General features: G+C 31.0%; 1 protein-coding gene across 2 annotated transcripts in view; it reads right to left on the minus strand.

Annotated features, from left to right (window-relative positions):
• The window catches only part of LOC126740640 (titin-like), a 141,774-nt gene extending 123,976 nt beyond the window's left edge, over nt 1-17,798 (minus strand). For both annotated transcript variants that reach the window (XM_050446750.1, XM_050446749.1), the window contains exon 1: nt 17,413-17,798. In XM_050446750.1, the coding sequence (XP_050302707.1) occupies nt 17,413-17,548 (136 nt within the window). In that variant the 5' untranslated portion in view covers nt 17,549-17,798. The remainder of the gene's footprint in view (nt 1-17,412) is intronic.
• Nucleotides 17,799-22,363: the final 4,565 nt, after the last annotated feature.

Below are 22,363 nucleotides of genomic sequence, written 5' to 3' on the forward strand. Positions count from 1 at the left end.
AATGGTCTAAAATTGTCGACGCCCGTCACGACGATTATGCCGGCGAGTTGCTGCGATTTTACTTTACTTAAGATTTACATATTTTTTATTTACGATTATTTTACCGTAATAATCAATTAAATTAGTTGGTATTGGTCTTTTCCTTAAAAGTCAAAAGGATAATCAGTAAAATTTATTTATTAGTGGGTCTGAATACACCAAAGTAATTATAGTCCAATTGGATTAATTATGTATACAAAGGGGGCATTCTGATAATGGATGTATTGGCATCTATATTATGGCTGATCGAAATGTCTGCAATCAATAAATGTTATGCTATAATACATAAAAAATACTTTGGCTTTAGCAGGCCTTAAAAAAGTTTTTTCGAAGTGGTTTAGTTTTTTGGAAATATCTTAAAAACCTTATTAACCCATTCTGTTCAACTCTGATAGTTTTGACGATTACAATACATGCATCAATAAACTATCTCACCTTGTATACTCACTTCAGTTGCTCAAAAAAAAATCTTTTAAAAGTTTTGTGAAAAAGCACATAACTGAAATTAAATTACAGACAAAAAATTATTAAAAAAAATTTTTATTTGTATTCTACAAATCAAAAACAAAAATAAACTAAATTTTAGCTTATTTCGTAAAGTAATTTTAAAATTACATCCTTTTGAATATACATATAGAATCAGCAAAAAAACCTAAATATGTTTGAATAAAATTTATTGTTTTGGCACTGTTGTGGTATCTGCTAATAAGGCATATGCCAACAATTTTAAAATTGGCAAACTTTACGTTACTTACTTATGGTTTTCAAAAATCTCGTAGTAGCAAACACTATTTTAAATAAAAATAATTTTAAAGCTCTAAAGCCAGCACTGTTTATACAGGGTGTCTCATGACGAATAGACGCGTTCGATATCTCGGAAACTAATTTTTCAAAAATTTTGAAAATTTGGTAACATGGCACAGTCGATGGGGGCTACACAACTAAAATATTTTGACAGTTGTGACGTTTCCGGTTATACCGGAAGTAGGTGTCAACTTCGTTATTTTAAATGGAACACCCTGTATATTTTTACATTGTTGGCTTTTACGTGAAATTCTAAGTATATTTTGTGTATAATGTTCTATACCTAAGTGTAACCGTTTTTGACATATTCTTAATTTCATGTGAAAAACTATGTTTATAAGCCCTAACATAATTACCGATTTCTCCCTTTTAGTAGCCTTTATTTAATGGTTAGTCTTGGTTTTATTTTAGAGAAAGGACCACTTTAAAAGACTATTTTAATATTTAGCTAAAAAAAAGATACAGGGGGGTCAAAAACTAGCATTAAAAATTAAAATGAAAAAATCATTAAAAGTCAATTTTTTTAAATGGAAACCCCCTATTTTTATAATTTTTTCATAAAGATAATTAAAAATAAGGTTAAGTTTGTATAAGGTTATCTAGTCCAAAAATTGATAGTTTCCGAAATATTGGCAGTTTAAATTTGGCCTAATATTAAAACCCGTATAGTAACACGGCTTAAGTATTGTTGATTAGTTGGGCATGACGGTTGTCATGGTAACCGCTAGAAGCGGCAGTAAGACAATGGATTATATGCATTAAATTTATAAGTTACTTGCTATTTAAGTTTTCTTCGTAAAAGTGTAATTTAATTAAAAAGTGTACATTTCTGTTATAATTCATTATCTTACTGCCGCTTCTAGCGGTTTCTATGACAATCGTCATGCCCAAGTTATCAACAATCCTTGAGCCGTGTTACTATACGGGTTTTAATATTAGGCCAAATTTAAACTGCCAATATTTCGGAAACTATCAATTTTTGGACTAGATAACCTTATACAAACTTAACCTTATTTTTAATTATCTTTATGAAAAAATTATAAAAATAGGGGGTTTCCATTTAAAAAAATTGACTTTTAATGATTTTTTCATTTTAATTTTTAATGCTAGTTTTTGACCCCCCTGTATCTTTTTTTTAGCTAAATATTAAAATAGTCTTTTAAAGTGGTCCTTTCTCTAAAATAAAACCAAGACTAACCATTAAATAAAGGCTACTAAAAGAGAGTAATCGGTAATTATGTTAGGGATTATAAACATAGTTTTTCACATGAAATTAAGAATATGTCAAAAACGGTTACACTTAGGTATAGAACATTATACACAAAATATACTTAGAATTTCACGTAAAAGCCAAAAATGTAAAAATATACAGGGTGTTCCATTTAAAATAACGAAGTTGACACCTACTTCCGGTATAACCGGAAACGTCACAACTGTCAAAATATTTTAGTTGTATAGCCCCCATCGACTGTGCCATGGTACCAAATTTTCAAAATTTTTAAAAAATTAGTTTCCAAGATATCGAACGCGTCTATTCGTCGTGAGACACCCTGTATAAATACTAGTTGGATGTTATGATTAATTACGAGACACCTTGTATAATATACAAGATGTTAATTTGTTTAGGCATTTTATAGATCAGTTTTTGTTTTATAATTCGATAACGTTAGAGAGAGGTTAAAAAAATTATTAAAGTAAAATGTATACTTCCCCATATAACTATTATACATATAAAAGGTGTCCCGCGAGGTAAGGAAAATTTGGTGTTTTAATAATAAATCATTGTTTTGTTCATTTTAATTTACTAGTGTTATTGTGCCGAAAATGACAACGCTATAATATAAATAATTATCTATAATACAACGTTCTACCAACGCAACATCAAGTAGGCCAGGTGCCATGGATACTTCTTTTGTTTGTTATTCTGATACAGTAGTTGCGTCAGTTGATAAAATAAATATGACAGTAATTTGTGCAAATTTCTGTCATATTTATTTTTACAAATGAAGAATACGCGTACATGGTGCTAGTATACGGATATGGCAACGGAAGTGGTAGAGCATCAGTGGTTGAATACCGCCGCCGGTATCGAATACCAAATCGAAGAATACCTGATAGACGAGTATTTGGGAGAGTTTTTAATCAACTGGATAATTTCCAACTGCTTTTTTCATACATTATCAGCAGCACTACCCAAGATGCAATACTAGATAGTGTTGAACAACTAGTGTTTGGCAATTGGTCCATTGTACGTCTTAATTTGGTTAATAACATTTTGTTTACCAATGAGGCCACATTGACCCGAGACGGTATCAATGATTTAAGGAATTATTCTTGGCAGCTTGAAAATCACCATGCAAGAATGTAACGGGATTTCAAACATCATTTTTCGGTTAATGTTTGGTGTGCTTTGTTAGGAGATCAGTCGACCCTTAAATGTTTGACGGTCGATTGATATCTGCAATTTATTTTCATTTCTTACGAGATATTCTGATTCAAAGAAGACAACAAATGTGCCAACAAATGCTACGCGCCAAAATAATAGAAAATTGACTGAATATTTAAGTAAAACTTTTTCTGGACGTTGGATTTGACGGACGTAGTTTCCTGGCCCTCTCGCTTACCGGATTTAAATCCTTTGGACTATTACTTGTGAAGATATGTGTGATAAGAGTTTAGTGTATGCTTGTGAAGATAAGAGTTTAGTGTATGCAGAGAAATCACATACCAGGGCTGAACTGCTTCGTAAAATTAATATTATCTCTAACGACCTAAGGAATACCCACCGTGTTATTGGGAAAGTTATCAGCCACATCATTGAAAGCTCTAGACTGAAATTACAATGTGAAGGTGGACACTTTGAATAATTATTGTAAATAGTTATTTTCTTAATTTTATTAAAATAATTAAATTAAGAAAATAAAAGAAACTTATTTTTATTAAAATAATTTAATAAAAATACGTTTAAGACATTGTTTTAGTTTTCACAATAACACTACTGAATTTAAAAAAAATCATATCTTGGTGAAGAAGCATTTGCGGACCCATCTTCACAGTACATATTCGACTTAAATTAGGACCAATTACTATTAATACCTAAAGAACAGGTAGTAAAATTTTATCCCTTTCCTCGCCAGAAATTCCAAAAAAACTGTAGAAAAACTCTCTTGTTGCATTTAGTAAAAAACGAACTAAAAACATTTCAATTGTATTATTACAAGTAAAAACTTATGAATTCTATTATCTCTAATTTTAAAAAAGCGGATTTTGAACTAATAATTTTTTTGTACAGTGTGTTCCTATGTCCACCCAAATTGGAAAGGGATTTCCAGTTTGGTATTATAGTGAAATTATTAGGTTGCTCAAGAAAACAGAAACATGTTTAGTAAAATTAAAAGACCAAACATAACTTTTTGGTTGAATAAATATAAAAATCCTAGACAAAAAATTAAAATAAAATGACCATATGTGCCTATCTACGTAATGTTGACCTTAGCGTAAATACAGAGCCTACATGTTTCTGGTCTTATATTCGTAACTAGAAGAATAATTTCAAATTTTCAAATTTCTTTTATTAATATTTCTGTAATCTTATTATACTGGAACTAAAAAGATTGCAAACATTTCCGAAGTATTTAATTTCTGTATTTGTTTCTGATTTATCCAATAATCAAGTAAAGTCTTCACTTAAAAATTACTTCTGCGATAAATTATTTGATGAAAAAGAAATCTCAGATGCCCTTAAAAACTTAAGGGAAACAAATCTACAGGACCCGATGGATTGCCTGGCGATGGTATTAAGGGCAGCACTGATATATTGATAAAACCTCTTTCTCATATTTTTTTATCTTAGTCTCCAATCTTTGGTATATCCAGAAGTTTGGCGTTTAAACAACGTGATTTTATTATTTAAAAAAGATCTCAGGAATGATTCAAGAAATTATCGTCCAGTTACCATTCTCTATACAATCTCTAAAGTTTTTGAATTAGCAATATTCAATAGCTGACTGGATAATGAGGTCAAATTCAACTTACCTTAGTACCAACATCGATTTTAAAAAGTCTATATTAAGAAAACAACGTCACTATAAACTTAATTTAATAGTTTGTCAAATAGGTAACAGTTTCTTGAAGTCAAATGTGCCAAGAATGTACAGTAGTTCATATGGGGGCACTCCAGGGCTTTAATTTGGAACCTTTATTATTATTGATTGCCATTAATAATCTGTGCACTGCAAGGGGTAACTCTGAAGCTTTACTTTTTGCTGACGATTTTAAGTTAAACATGGGAATTGGGTCTATGAGGAACTGCTTATGTCTGCAGAATAATGTTATGAACTGGTGTAGTACAAATGTACTCTTCTTCAATAATAAAAAATGGTCCACAATGTCAAGAACCCTTAATATCAATGGTACTTCTCTTCAAAAATTCACAAATGAAAGGGATTTGGGTGTTGACTGCAATCTGGCTTTTACAGATCAAATTGTCAACATGGTAAATAAGGCACACAAAATAATGGGTTTCATTGTCAGATCTACTACGCATTTTAACGAGTGTCGTCTGATGTTGTTTGACAGTTCGCCATTACCAAAGTTGGAATATGCTAATATAATTTGTTCCCATCAATATGAAATTTGGATTAGAATCATTGAGCGCGTGCAAAGAAATTTTCTGAAATATTTGTTTTTTAAAAAGTTTGGCGATTAGGTTATAATCACCATTGCCTTTTACAAAAATTTAATAGATTAACTTTGGCAGATTTTCGCATCAGAACTTGTCATATATATCTCTTTAAAACTTTACCAAGCAATATTGATTCCCTGAAATTCTCTCACTGCTGCCGTTATTTAAACTGTTGTCGTTATTTAAGTCGTTATTTATTCAAAGATTTAAGCCTCAATAGAACTAATACTTATAAAAACTCACCCATCTACAAAATTTGCAAATATTTCAATATTTATGCATGTGATTTGGATTTAGACGTTTTAGATTTATGTAAATTTACAAAAATTATTGACAATAAATTTTGTTTCTCAGACTCAACTCTATACATTTTCGGATATACATTTTGGCGGACTTATTATGTATGACATCATTAAATTTGTAATATTCACTTTTTTTCTTTTTGCTTTCTGAATGGTATTTGGATAAAAAATAGTCAAATAAAAGCTATCAAAAAAATTAATGTTTTTTTTTGAAGAATTTGGTATTAGGAAGTAGATATTTATAAGATCTTAAAATCGAAGAATTTTATTGCAATCATTTTTTCTAATAATGAATGCCTACCGTAAATATTATCAAACGGATGAAACAAAAAATTTAAATTTTAGAGAGAAATAAATTTCGAACAATGGTTTTCATTTTTTTATGCAAAAACGGTACGTCGGAGAAAAAAATGCCAATAAACGAAATTCTAATTCTAAATGTAATGAGGATTTAAAAAATATTTTTTATTTGAAAAAAACAGTAGCGTACCATTTTTTTAAGAATTATCTAGATTCTAAACCGCATGGATGCCACTGGTAAAATAAAAATTAAATTATGTATTAGAAAATAATACTTGATACATAGATACTATCTAAAATATTTAGAGGAATGCCAAATTTATCGTGAAAAATAAGATTTTTTCTTAAAATTTTATTACCCTGTATCTCAAAATCTAATTATTTTCTCATAGGGGTTTTTGGCGCAAACTTGCTTATTTTGAGACCCTCTATAACCCCTCTAAAAAAAATAAATTGTCCCACATATTATAAAACACGCTGTAGTTGTCCCTTGAGCTGTTGATAGCTAATAAATAAATAAATACGACCGCAAGAAGAACAACAGAACTAGACTAAGCAACAGAAAAAGTATGTGCACACTACTTTAAATAAGGAATTTTTATACAGAATAATTTATTTAATAATTTGATAATAGATTACTAAAAAGAAATTTGAAACTTAATATAGAATTTAAATTCAACAGAAGTTCCTAAAATCAGGCATTTACAAGGAGCTTAAAGGCTAGTTTTAGACTCTACTAGTTCTCGGACAAATTCGACACTAGCACTTAAGGTTCTCGTGGATCTACGCCCAATTTTTATGTTCATATAAGCAGAACTAAAGGCAGTCCATAATACGCCAAACAAAGCCACAGTCTTATAGAAATACAAGAAACAGACCTTAGAAAATAGAGAATGATCAAGAAGTCAAATGATCTCATCAGATTTAGACAAAAATTTTGTAACAACCGACAGGAAAGACCGAAAGAAGTGCCGGTATCTACTATATACCACAATATTTCGGTCAGAAGTTGCAGCTATACAATACCGTGCCATATATATTTAAGAAAAAAATGTGGAACCAAACCACTTGGAAGCCAAAATACGACGCGTGATTGCCGAAATACAGCCTGCAGTACTGGAAAGAGTGTGTGAAAATTGGACTTCTAGATTACGCCACGTACGCGCCAGCCGTGGGGGTCACATGCCCGAAATCATTTTTAAATATTAATGCCAAAAAAAATTCTTTAATATAAAAGCAAATTCGTTCATATCAATAAAATATTTGTGTTTAATTTCAATTTAAAGTTCTCCGCCTCTAAAAAAAAACACCTTTTATATATGATCATTTAATTAAAAGCTTTAACAGGATAAATTAACAAAACTTGTCTTAAAAATTAATTGACAGTTTTTGCTGGAAAAGCATTTGTACGAACAAATGCCTTTGGAATTACAAAGATTTTTTTCAAAATTAAGCCTTTAACAACTACGTTAAAATATGCAAACAAATGATTTTTTAAAGATTGAGGTTCTTTTTTAAAAATAAGCATCATATTTTTGAAAAACACCAGATAAATCTCCTATTGGAATCTAAAAATACCCACGTAATTATTCCACGCGCTTAGAAAGTATATTCAGCTTTCATCACTAAAATTCTGAAATTGTCATAACAGCCAGTACTGAACTTTTCTCTGGAAAAAAATACGTTGGATAATTGCCAAGATAAATTTTAATCTTCCCACACTTAAAATTTTTTTTAGGATGTTTGCTTGGAAAAAACTGTATGAAAATGCATAAGAAAAGTATTAAATATTTGGTCTTATTTTAAGAAGATTAAGCCTAATCTAATGCGGGTTGCCACGTTTTTAGTTCTTGAACAAAGAGTTTTTCTGCAGGATGGATTAAGAAGTTCAGTTCCACTATAGAAGTCACCTGATCTGTTTTTCTTTAAGGATTTTTAAAAGCATATTGACTAGAGAGAGTTTTCTTTTAAAAACATAATCGATTTACAATTAAATTAAGCATTATATTTAAATAATCTAAAGTTTATTATTTCAAACGGTCTACAAATATTTAGGGTGATGTATTTTCATATTGGGATAAATGTGTATTATAAATTAATGAATTATTATTTACTTACTGGTTAAATATCCTATATATTGACATAACTGCCACTTATTAGTACGTTCGAATGGTTCAATAAGTCAAAACTCTTTTGGTTAATTATTTTTTAGCAAGAAAAATTTAATAATTCACAAGGTAAACCGCACCTATTCACATATACATATAAATCTTATAAGTCAATTTAAGAATATATTTACTATAGTACCGGTTCAGATTTAAATTAAATTATTTGCTTTGAAATTGACAATAAAATTGAACATATATATAAAATTATTCTATGTTAATTGAAAATATTTAAAATAGTCTTATTACGAGAACTTAACTGTCTAACCTAATTGTCAATAATTAGAAATTAGGTCCAAAAATAAAACTCTAGACAAGATACGTATATTATATATTATTAAGATATTATAGGCGAATTAAGTGTTGAAAAGCTGCTTTATTACTAATTAACTTATTTTTAGAGCACTGTCATACTACATTCAAATGCTGAAATTTTGAAACTACATTAAAAACTTGTCCCTCAGTTAAATCAGAAAAACCCTTGAGTTTGTATCTTGCAGGGTAGAGAATAGCGCTGTATTACAGCTGTAGAAATAAGATTTTTGAAACATTCAAAAGCATTCTCTTCAATTTATTTATTTAGATTTTTCATTTTATAGTGTTAGAGAAGCTATTTACAACAACTAAATAATTAACTATAAATCGATAGAAAAAACAATTCATCAAAAAAAATGAAGATAATAAAACGTTTTTATAACCTTTTTATTTTTATAAAAATTTGATTACTAGAGCACTAAGGGAGTTATTTTAATTAAAGGCTGCATCCTGTATACAACTATAAATCCAAAAAAATCTCGGATATAATATTCTACTTTTAATTGATTTGTGTCAATAAAAGTGTAGGGTTCGAGATAGTCAAAGGAAGAAAGTTTCTTCTTCAAGATTCTCGAGAAATTATTACAAAATAAACGTAATTAACATTCAAATGCAACAACAGTGATCAGTAAATGCTAGTTCTGTCTTAATATTTTTTGCACAAAAAATTAATCGAAACCGAAATAATAACGAGTAAAAAACTAAAATTTTGAAGATTTAAAAAAAAATATTCCGAAATTAAAGTATTACCGGATTAAAGATGTAATTAAAGTACTTAGATTATACTCACTGCTTAATCCTTCTAGGTGAACCATTTTCAAGTTTTGACAATAATGTGATCTGTATTTTACTTTGGAAAAAAAAACCTCTTATCTTCCAATAAAGCGAAAAAATGGTATGTTAACTACTATTTGCAAATTAAAAATTCTACTTTTCTTCCTGGCACAAAAAATGGTTTATTAATCATGGACCACATATTTGACACCATTCCTTTTGATTTAGATGATATTTTTGTTTAATTTTTTTATTAAAGAACTTAAAACACATCATGCCTTTAAACTAGAATTTAAAATAACACCTCGCTGTCCTGCACTACCCTGTACATGTTTTTTCTGCTGTGGTATTAAGTTCTTCTGGGTCTAGTAGTATCTTTTCCAAATATTTTTTATTTTCTGAGAGACAGTGCATCACAAGTATCTATAATTATTCTCCATTTGTCCCTTCGAAACATTAGAAACTTTTTGACGATTTTTTCATTTATGGATAACTTCATAAAGACGTTATTAATTTGGTGTTGTCTCTTAACCCAAGTTCGTATTCCTCTGCGTGTGGTATTCTTTGGAACCCCGATCTGGACTAATAAAGGAGCAGATCCTCTTTTTAATAAATTCATCTGCTTTCTCATTTCCTGGCATACCGCTATATCCTGGTTTTCTTCTTCTAATGGTGTCTTCCCATTGAAGATTGGCGACCATATTTCTGACTGCATTCCTGTCTCCTGCCACATGAAACAGTTCTTCAATATTTATTCCTGTTCCCTCTGTTATGTTACTAGGACAGGATGTTTTCTTTCTTCCTATTCCCTTCTTCCCCTCTATTCTTCTCTGCATTATGTCTTGTAGCGGTATATGCTTATTGTTGCACAAAATGTACTGATTCTAATAATCTTTATTAGTTTCCTTTCACGTCCAATGTGCCTTAAAACTTCTTCATTCTGCGTCCGGGGAATCCTCAGCATGTGCCTATATATCCACATCTCGAACAATTTAAGCTTTTTGACTGTTCGGGCCTTTGCCTTTAAGGTCAGGTTTCCACTTCATACAGTAACACCGATCACAAATAACGCTCCACGAACCTTAGTGTAATTAGTCTTAATAAAGTTCTATTTGTGAACATTAAAGGATAAGCAAGCCATTTCTATCCTGGGGCCGTATTTTTGAAACCATTCGACTTTGATTCGCATACGAAATTAAAGGATTTCGCACGAAAAATTGATATTCATATTTTCGACCGCTTCGAATGCGAACTTTTTCGCATGCGGTGTCTTGAATGGGTATATACCATTCGAATTTCAAAGTTCGTGTGCGATTCTGCAACTTGTCTTGTTTTGATTTTAAACTAGCTTTGTTTTTCTTTTAAATTTGTGAGTTGGTTAAGTATTTTCGTAGTGTTTTTTTGTTGTTTATTGAAAGTGAAACAAAAAAAATAATAATAATCAAATGGCAAGATTAAACAATCTTGTGCAAAGAAACGTCGTCGATACACTGGAAGAGACTGAAACTCTGGCAGATAGAAGGAACAGGATGTACTCTTCATTTGTTGACCCATTTGAAATGTATTCAGATGCTCAATTTAATAAATTATATAGATTAAGCAAGTCTATTAAGATGGAATTGATGTGTTCTTTATGTGCTCCAGAGACTGTGTAATCTGTCCGCTGCTTTTATCCACAAGGCTTGTGCAGTTTTAGCTTAAAAATCTTTGGTGAATTTGCCCGACTTCAATTCCGGGTGCTCTTCCATAAATTAAATTAGTTCTTTCTTTTGCTCACTCGGCACAAAACCGCAATATTTTTTATTTTTTGAATCCATCTTAAAAAAAAGTCAATTCGACAAACCCAAGAAACGCCATGAAAAAAACTTAAAATTCCCTGATGTTTTAAAACTTAAATTTCAGGTTAGGTCAAAAAATGTTTATCGTCTTCATCCCGTTTGACATGGCTTTCAATAGACTTTGACTACCTTGCCACTACACTCGACTTTGCTACTTTGCCACTACATTTCATGTTCGTATGCGAATGAAATTTCGAATGCTGTTCAAAAATGCACTTTTTATTTTAATTCGTGTACGAATTTTGGCGCTCAACTTTGTTCGCATTCGAAGATTCTCGCATGGTTTCGAAAATACGGTCCCTGATCTTGATTCCTTCGTCTGAATTTAGTAGGTCATTAATGATTGTTCCTAAATATTTATATTTTTGGACCTTCTCTACTTGTTTTCCATTTAGTATAATAACAGGGTGAATATTAGGGTTTTTACATATTACTATAAATTTCGATTTTTTTTATGTTAATAGTAAGTCCCCCTTCGCATGTTAACTCTCTCTAGTACGGTGTGCAGCTCTTCTGCACTATTCGTCATCATTGAAGTATCGTCAGCGAATCTAAGATTAATGTGTCTCAAACGCGGTGGTTCAGAATGTCGGATGCCTCCGTCTCCATATCTTCAACCCGCATTACTGCTGTTTAGTTAATAAAGAAGTATAACTTCTTAATACAGAAGTATAACTTCTTTATTATACGTATGTCGCTTTAATGTAGATTAATTTTTTTAAGTTCTCGATAAGTTTGTCATGTCGGACGTTATCAAAGGCGTGGAAGTCGATGAAAGAGATGAAAACATTTATATTGTACTTTCTAGACTTCTGTAGCATTACGAACAGCACCTATCTAGTTCCTAATGCCTCTTTAAAACCAAACTGCATCCTATCCAGTTGTTCTTCACATTTGTGGTATATTCTCTGTTGGATAATTTTTAAGAGGATTGTTAAAGTGTGACTCATCGGGCTTGATCATCCTATATTCATCGCATGATTTAGGATTTTTTTTTAGGTAGCGGAATAAATACTGATTTAAGTCAGTGTCTTGGAATATCCCCCGTTTTATATGTACTATTTAGGTATTCTGTAAGGCTAGTCAAGTTCCTATCGCTTAATGCCTTTTAGATTTATATCGGAATGTTGTCTTACAGCTTGGCTGTTTTTTTGCTCTCTTAATTGCTTCTGATTTAAGAATATCTAAATGATCTGTCCGTCCGTTCTCCTCCTTTAAATCATTTCATTCAGCTGTATCCTGGTACCCACACATTATTACCGTTTCCCAACTTTTTTAATTCCAGTAGGTAAACTGGCAATCAGATATTATTAAAATCTTCTGGTTATTGTAGGCTTTCCTATTATTGTTTCTCGCACATTTGAATATTGCGAAGAACAAATGCAGAAAGAGTATCTCTTGGCGTTAATTTTCTCCCGCATTATTGTTGATCTTCGGTTGCTATACTAGAGCTGGATACGAAATGATTGGTAGAACTATTCAGTTTTTTTGGTAATAAAATCACTAGCAGCATAGCACTAACATTGATTTTTTCAAATTAGAGTAAAATATAATAATTATATCTACCAATAAATCAGTTTTGGTAAAAATTTATTACAATTTTCATCCGATTATTACAAAGTGCCTGTACAGGTATATCTGCATTTTAATCCATATTCGAATATACACGGTGTTACAAAATTCGGTATAAATATTTTAAGAGCGTATTGTTTGAGTCAAAATAAGACTTTTTTCCTATAAACAGTTGTCCTAAAATGCCCCCCCCCCCCTCAGATCTACAGCCCACGCAAATTTAAAATTTATCGTTATTTTAAAATAAAAAAAAAAACATGTTTTTTCTCTGAGTAAGGAAAAAGTAGCAAATACATTATCGTTATTCTCAGAATATTATTTTCTATCAAAATACATAATAATATACCAATTGTCCCATTTAAAATGAAAAAAGTTAGTCCTGTTAAACCGAAAGTGATAGAAAACAACAGAATATGTCAAAAGATGCTCTTATTACTTAATACACATAGTATTTAAGTGAAAAAGCAATAATCCTGGGAATTCCCTGTATTATTTTCACAATAAAGAAGAATTTTGAAGAAGTGATCACTGTCCTAAGGCATTTTATGATTAGGCAATATTAGTTATTTAGGTTATTTAAGTTAGACAGATATTGTCATTGGCGTAGTTTAGATTTTTTGACAAATTTTGGTCAGAATCTTTGAAAAATTAAAAAATTCGTTTATAACTCGAAAACCGTAAACATTTCACTAAGGTCATATTGACATATTTCTATAGGAAGACCTAACCCCAGTTAAAAGTTCAACGGGACACCCGGTATATACAAAAACCTAAACTGAAAGTTGGAAAAATCGTTTTAATTTTTTAATGACCTTATTCCAAAGCCGATCAAAAAAAACTTTTTAAAGAAAAAAGAAATTAAAATTCTTATCTGTGATATTACCATGCTTTCTTCTAGTGAGCCACTATATATACGTTTTTAATAAAGAACATATCTTTTCAAAAATAATAAATTCTGTATGTTTTCTTTTTTTTTAAATACTTTTGGGATTCACCGTGCATCATTTAGTATTAGTTTTATTATTTTAATTATCCTGAATAAATTATACCTAGTAAAAGGATGATGTTAGAGAATTTCACAAATTTTAAATATCAAAAAACCCTCTCACTTTCCAATGTGTTTAGTTAAGTTATTTCACCAGTGATATGATATTAATTTCTTAAATATTATTATTATAACAAAAATTAACGACATAAAGTTTTTAGACCTTTGATATATATTTATATAATATTTACAGGGTAAGTCATGAGGAACCCACCAAACTCCAGGTTAGTATTGGACATGTGAAAATAATTTTAATCCGATTTTCATTTGTTTTTAAATTATAGCGTAATAAAAATATCTTAAATAGTTTACCGCTTCTGTTCACAAATGTTGTAGGTACCGATTGTTGGGTATGTTTTATTGTTCTAACATTTGTTAGTATCAGTGTCAGTGGGTCACGCGTTGTTTTTCGTGTTTGCCACACATTTATTCAAATTTAGAAAATGCTTCATTCACAATCACAAAAAAAAACAATAAAATTATGATTATGAACTTTTTAAATAAAAATGTGTACCTGCGTTATTTTTTATCATAACATGGGTGACCCAGGATTAAGAGAACATTCTATAACTTGTTTGCTTTTTAAGCAAAAAAAATTAAATAAATGTACAATCTTCAAAATTTTTATTTATCAATATTGATTTCAAGCTGACCTGGTCTAGTCATATCGATTATTTGCCCAATAAATAAACCTCCTCGTGTTTTGCGGTATCTAAATTGTAAAAAGAGGTAGTCGACTTTCTTACGGTATTATAGTGTGGGGATCATCTCCGAGATTAACAGAATATTCCTGTTTCAAAAACGTATAATTAGCCTCCTCATGTTTTCCGGTATCTAAATTAAAAAAAGAGGTAGTTGACTCTCTTACGGATTAATAGACTTTTCCTATTGCAAAAACGTATATTACATATTATTGTTGGTGCTAAGTGGAAACTCATGACGCTCCCTTATTTGTTAGATCAATCGTTATACTACAAATTACTGATACTCATTAGAAAACATAAAAATTATTGTAAGAATAATGCTTGTTTTAACAAAAGAATTCAGACTCGTTCTAAATCGGACCTCAGCATTTCATCATATACCAGTACCATGTTTGAGAGTTCACTAATGTTCTGGACAATTAAAGTGTACAAAGCACTTTCCTCCAATGTAAAAACAAACAGGGTGTTCATTCGAAAACCACCACGGATTTATCGAAAAGCACTGTTTAAAAAAAAACGCCGAAATACGTCAAAAGGTTTGTCAAGGGGGACAACTTTCTAACCTAAAATTACTTCACCCTCTGCCCCCAGGGTTATCACTTTAAAAATTTTAAATGGCAAGGGGTATCGAGTAATAGCTAATAAATTTCTTTCAAAGTCTTTTATTTTGACGTTTGATTTTTTTTAAATCGGCCGATTCGTTTTCGAGAAAATTAGAAAAATCTTTGTTTATCTTAATTTGTTGAATGACCCCATAGAAAAAAGTCTAACGGCGTTATATCAGGAGATCTAGCAGGCTATTCTATAGACCCCCTTCGCCCTATCCATTTATCTGGAAACTCGTTGTCTAGCCATTGCCGAACGGGAAGAACATAGTGAGGAGGAGCGCACACTAAAAAAATTAATGTATGGGCAGGCATTTTAGGAAATAAAGTGATTGGGCCATTATTTATTAACGGAAATTTAAATGGAGATATTTATTTGGATATGTTGGAAAATACCATCAATCCGCTTATAACTGAATCCATTGAAAACCAAATCGATGATGATGGAAACCCTATACTTGATGTGGCTGAAATATATTTTCAGCAAGACCTATAGAATGGCCTGCTAGATCTCCTGATATAACGCCGTTAGACTTTTTTCTATAGGGTCCTTTGAAATCTATTGTGTTTACTCCCCAACCTGAAAGTTTGGATGAACTTCGTCAACGCATCATCGACAGCTGCCATGATATCCCACAACATGTTTTTGAAAATGTCCGTCAAGAATAAGATAAACAAAGATTTTTCTAATTTTCTCGAAAACGAATCGACCGATTTAAAAAAATCAAACGTCAAAATAAAAGACTTTGAAAGACCTTTTAAACAAGCTATTACTCGATACCCCTTGCCATTTAAAATTTTTAAGTGGATGATCCTGGGGGGCAGAGGGTGAAAGGAGGTGAAGTAATTTTAGGTTAGAATGTTGTCGCCCTTGACAAACCTTTTGACGTATTTTGACGTTTTTTTTTTTTTAAACAGTGGTTTTCGATAAATCCGTGGTGGAAAGTTTTCAAATATTATAGTATATAATTTTATTTTATACAAGAGAACATTAAGCTCACTTTTAACCAGAAATTTGCTCTAATTACAAAATTACTATTTCCTGACCTTTTTTTAGGTGCCTGAAAATTTTTAAGCGGCACAATTGTCTCGTTACCCTGAGCTTTGCCATTCTTTCTTTTTTCTAGTTTAGTCTTATGTGGTTCGGTGTGTTTTGTCATACTTTATCATACTTTTTGTTTAATTGTATCAGTTCTTACTTTTGTTCAACGAATTTTTTGGCAATAACTACTTATATCTAATGCCTGATTTATTGATTAACTTTAAAACTAACTTTATAATTTTAACTTTACTTGTAAATATAAAGTTTTAGAATTAGGTTTTATTGTACTATGACACACCCTATATATATAATATATGTATTACATTCTAACGGTCTTTAAATCTAACGGTATTGAGGAATAAATGAAGTGAAATTAAATGAAATATGGTAAGTCTGTCTGTTACGTAAATGATGTTTTTTTACGTATTTATTTGCTTTTTTTTGGGATTTAAAAAAAAAAGATAATAATTTCATGTGTAATATCAATAATTCACATAACGTGCAAAAAATAGAATAAGAAGTTATAAGTGTTCTCCTTTTTATTTTGGGCAACTGTATCAATTTTTAAGATTTTTTGGGATGTATTCAATGTAGTTTTTATTGGATCTAATCGTGCAGCTCCAAACATATTTTAAACTTGATCCCATATCTCACTAACGAAGAAACCCGATCCAGTCAAAAATATTCCCAAAATTTGCTAACCGTCAGAGTGGTTTCATAAAGTTATTTTTATCAAATCAGACATGCGCGTTATCGTATAAAATACGCAAAGCTATTTTTAGTGTCCAGGCATATAATCTTAAAAAAAACGTAGACATTTTTGTCTAAACGAGCAAAGTAAGGCAAAAATGGTTAGTGAGTTAATAAAAATACTTTAATAAATTGTAGAAAATACATTCTAAAAAAAAGTAGAGCTATTTTTAGTGACTTATAACATAATATAATATTAAAAATGCACCGAAATTTTGATTTTACGAACTTAAGAAAATTATTAGTGACAAACCGTAGTTTATTAATTTGTACAAAAATTAACCATTTAATTAATTTTTAAAACTTTATTACTGTTATTCGAAGATAAGTGACGTAATTGAATTTTGCGTTATATAAGCGTTACATTTTAGTTTGACAAAAATTCTGCATTCGTTTTATTCTGGGCTCTTGGTTAATTTTAAATTAAACAAAGGTATATGTTAAATAAGCATTTTTGATGAATATGTTCTAACCTGTCATTTGCCCAGTGACCTGTCGGGTGACATGTTGTTCAGTTCTTGTCACCCTTTGTTGTTGTTGTTGCATAGATGTCTGAGACATCTGTTGCTGAGATTTCTGCATCTGTTGCTGCTGTTGTTGTCGATTCATTTCGTCACCACAAATATTTCACACAGATCGATTATAAAAAAGTCGATTAAAAATAATAATAAATAAATCACTAAGTGAGAGAAAAAAGAAAGCACAAACTAAAAATGGGTTATCACCACGCGAAAGAGCGAAAAAAATATCTATTAAGACTAAAGTCTAGTTCGTCGGTACCTAGTGCCTGCGTACGGCTCTAGAAAGCTGGATTTAAGTCATCATCCCCGAAATCAATTGACGTCGGTCGTATACGAGTTGCGAGCGAAGAATGAGGCGTCCCGGGCGTCTCCCGCATCGCGCCGCTGGGACTTAAGGTAGGGAGCTTGCCGAGTTATTTTTGGATTTACAGGATTTTTTTTTCGACTCGCACATTGAGTATTAAATATTTTATTTTGAGATTTTGCGAGAATAGAATGAAACTCATCATGCATGAGTAATTATTTGTAATCCAACCTACGAAAAATACCGATATTTCCTTTTTTTCTGTTAATTCGTAGATACTTTTATATTCTCTATTCATATATTCTACATATATTTTGAAAAGGTACCACCCTCTATATTTCTGTCCCAGTATAAGGTTTAAAAATTTCCAAAAAAACGTCAAATTTATTTTTAGGGGAGGCATTTTTTAGGTTAGTTTTCAATCGAATTGCAGCAGCCCCTTGGTGAGGGCGGACATAACCTCTAAAATCTTGGAAAACTTTTAAAATGGACCTCATTTTAAAGGTTTTTTAATTACCCTTTCAAAAATATCACATAATCGACCTTTTGATTGAGAAGTTTGCGAAAGATCAAGCAAACATGATAGATTTCCTAACTAGTACTTGCGTGGTAATCACTTTAGTAACGATTGACAAATTAGTTAAAAACTCAAAAAAGGCAAGCGTTGTGCGGTCTTAAGTATTTTTCAAAAAATGGTGTTTAATCTTGAGCAAAGGACGGAAATTATTCTTATTTACGGGGAAAGTCAAAGATGGGCAAGAAAAATGGCAGGTTTGTTTAACGAAATATATCCTAATAGTCAATTAAATCATAAAGATGTTTTCAAATTAACTGCTAAGTTTATGGAAACTGGTGCGGTAACAAACAAAAGAAGTAGTAATCGTCGTGTTTTGGATGAATCTTGACAACTGGAAGTTTAAGGCACCTTTACTGCAAAGCCCTCTACATCACTTCGCAGTATGTCACGCCAGGTAGGAATGTCTCACGAAACAGTAATAAAAGCATTAAAGTTACATCCATTTCACCCGTCTAACATGCAAATTCTTCAACAACTATTTGATGATGATTTTCATAAAAAATTGAGTTTTGTTAAATTATAATCGAAAACCAAAATATTTGCTTTAGTGATTAGTGTTAATTTTTTTACATGGAAATGTCAACAAACAAAATTGTCGCTACTGGAGTAATGAAGATCCGCGAATTTTTAGATAAGGTCACGCGCAGTATCCAGAGAAGTAAATGTTTGGGCTGGTATTCTTGGAAATTCTATTATAAGACCATTATTTATTAAAGAAAATCTAGCCGGTGAACTCTATCATAATCTGCTGGAAGACACAATAGACCCCTGAATAACATCTAACTTATAAAATCAACCTGATGCAGAGGGTAATATGATTTTGCAGAAAATTTAATAGACTTCCAACAAGATAGAGCTACAACCACACTATTTTCTACCGGTTAGAGAGTGGTTAAATGATAGATTTCCTGGCAGATGGATTGGTCGACATGAGCAATTGAATGGCCACCACGATCACCCGACTTATCACCTTTAGATTTTTTTATGGGGGCATTTAAAATCAATTGTTTTTAAATCACAACCTAGTAATTTGGAAGATTTAAGAAGAAAAATCACAGCTGCGTGAAGAGAAATTCAGGTAGAAGTTATTCAAAATGTTAGAAAGGACTTGAGAGAAAACTTAATTATTGTTTGGAAAAGAATGGACAACATTTTGAATATTTTATAAACTAAATGACCTTTTATTACTTTTTTATGTTCTATTTCATTACCATAGTTATTACTTAAAAAAATAAATATATTTACGGTTTTAATTTGTTTCTTATAATAGTATTAACAAAAAGATAAAGTATTTGGTGTCTTTCAAAAGTTAAAAACTAAAAGACCTTTAAAATGAGGTATCACTCGACCCCCCTTTCCATTTAAGATCTTAGAGGTTATGTCCGCCCCCGCCAGAGGGCTGCTGGCATTTAATATAAACGATGTAAATGATGTAAACTAACCTAAAAAATGTCCCCCTCAAAATTAAATTTGGAAATATAGAGGTGGTACCTTCTCAAATTGACACCCTGTATAGTTTAACTGGTACTGGGTGAGTATTTTTAAAAATAGTAAAAAAAGTTCTTACAAGTAAAGGACTGAAAATGCATATCAAAGGAGTTAAGGGCGCTAGAAGGGTGAATCAAACAAACGTTTTTTTTTAATTGTAGGCTTAAAAAACGATATAAGATTTAAAAAAAAAACTTTCCTCTATCACAAATTTTGACCCTTATTTAATTAATGATGATACTGAAAAATTATTTGGAAAATCGAAAAGGGTAGTTTTTGCAACCATAGGGGTTATTTGGTGAATAACTTTTTTGAGCTTATTTTTTTTATAACATGGGCTAATTTTTTGAAAACCGCATGTTTTTTCCTACAAAAAAGGTACTTTTGATGCACATGCGCCCAGAGCGATGGTTTTCGAGAAAATTAAAGGCAAAGAGTTTGCTCTGATGGGTTGCTAACTGGTCAATCAACATAAACTTATGAAAGTTATGGCTTTTCAAAAGTAACTAAGTTGAATGATTTATTGAAAAATCAAAATTTCATCACTATGAAACGAAAAAACGAAATAAACCAATTCCTTATTAAAATAATGCATTCCTTATTTTGTTCAGAGTGACCACCATTCATTTCAATGCAGACATCTGCTCTTCTTTTCCACGATCTACGTACCCTGTGGAATATCCCTGGTGTTGTACGAATTTAAATTGGAACAGGCAATAATGCGTTGCAGTAGTTGCTCTTCAGTATTAATCGGCACTAAGTAAACTAAAGTTTTCAAGTGGAAGTCTAGTGGATGAAGATCTGGTGATCTTGCTGGCCAAGCTTGTGGACCACTACGTCCTATTCAAATAATTGCTCACCGCTAGCGGAAAATAAGCTGGTGTGATAAAATACATGATCTGACTCTGTGCTACGGGAACGTCCTCCAAAAGTACTGGAAGATCATGTATTAGAAAATTAAGGTAACTTTGACCATTTAGCATAAAATGTTTATTATTAGAAGAAATAAATGACTTTTCGAAAGATGTAAAATTAATCTCAGGGATAGAATAAATGATCTAATAAGTCTATCGCGAAGAATTGGCGACTTTCTACAACAGCCTCAAGCTGTTTCAGTGTTATGTATTATTGTAATTGAAAATTCCATTTCTTGTAAACCCAGCTTCATACGTGCATAAAATATTTGTTAAAACAAGGGTTTTTGAACCAGTTTTCTTAATAACCAGCAAGGCAAGAAGGCAAGACTGGTAGGAGTGACAGATGTGATATAGATACAGGAGCTGAGTTTGAAGAGTCATCCACACAGAACAGCGACTCAAGGTTACTAGTGCTGTAATTCCCCTTGTAAATATCCACGGATCTTCCTCTATATGTGCTAAAATGCACTTCTAAACATCGGGTACGTACCGTCAAATTACGGCCACGGTCTTAATTTCTGGGTTCAAATGAACCTGTCTCTTAGGCGCTGATGAATTCGCGCAAATATCCTGTGAGAAGGTGTATTTTTGGTGTATAATTTGGATATTTTTGGACAAACAAGCATTTAGCTAAAAGATCGTTACCATTCGCTATTCCCTAAATAAAGCGAACTGCGACGCACATTGAATTCCATAATTTGTTAAATTTTACGTTTACGCACACTTCAATCGTTAACAACAATAAACTGACAAAAATACTTTTGAACCAGAACATTTTTTTGACATGCAAAATAAATAATGTGGTATGACATGTTACTTTCCAGGAAACAAATAAGTATGTATTTAATAAGGAATTTTAGTATTTGACTTATTTAATTTTTTAAAGCTATAAGATTAAATTGAGTTTTAAAAAATCATAAAATTTTTATTTTTTAAATAATTATTAATAACTACTTGATTACTTTTGAAACGTCATAACTTTCATAAGTTTATGTTGATTAACCAGTTAGCAACCCATCAGAGCAAACTCTTTAGCTTCAATTTTCCTGAAAACCATCGCTTTGGGCGATGTACAACCAGAGCACCTTTTTTGTAGCCGAGAGTATGTAGTTTTTTACAATTAATATAAAAAAGGTATTCACGAAACAAAATAAAAATTTACGCTTTCAGTGCCCCATAGGAACTTTTTTTACTATTTTTAGGAGTACCATCACCCCCCGATTTTTTTACACTATTTTAATGACACCCTGTATAATAATGAAAATAATAGACGTGTGTTAAACATATCAATTACAAAAAAAAGTTTACAATAAAAATTTACGAAATAAACTAACAAATGTACAAAAAACTGCCGAAAAAAAGCAAAAGTACATTTTGCTTTTTTGTGTGTCAGATTGCTATCTTGTCTTTTCTTGCTGACCTTTTTACTTCATTTCAATGTTCGTATCGCTAAATATACATTCGATTTACAATAAACTCTTACAGCGTTTATTATCATTTGGAATGATATTATACAGCATCGAGATGAGGTACAGATAGCTTCTCTGCGCGCATTTTTTTTACACAACTCTGTTTTCAGATCTTCTACAATTTATAATTTGTTTCACTAGTAAATAG

Source organism: Anthonomus grandis, chromosome 9 (genome assembly GCF_022605725.1).
Source record: "Anthonomus grandis grandis chromosome 9, icAntGran1.3, whole genome shotgun sequence".
Taxonomy (NCBI): Eukaryota; Metazoa; Arthropoda; class Insecta; order Coleoptera; family Curculionidae; genus Anthonomus; species Anthonomus grandis.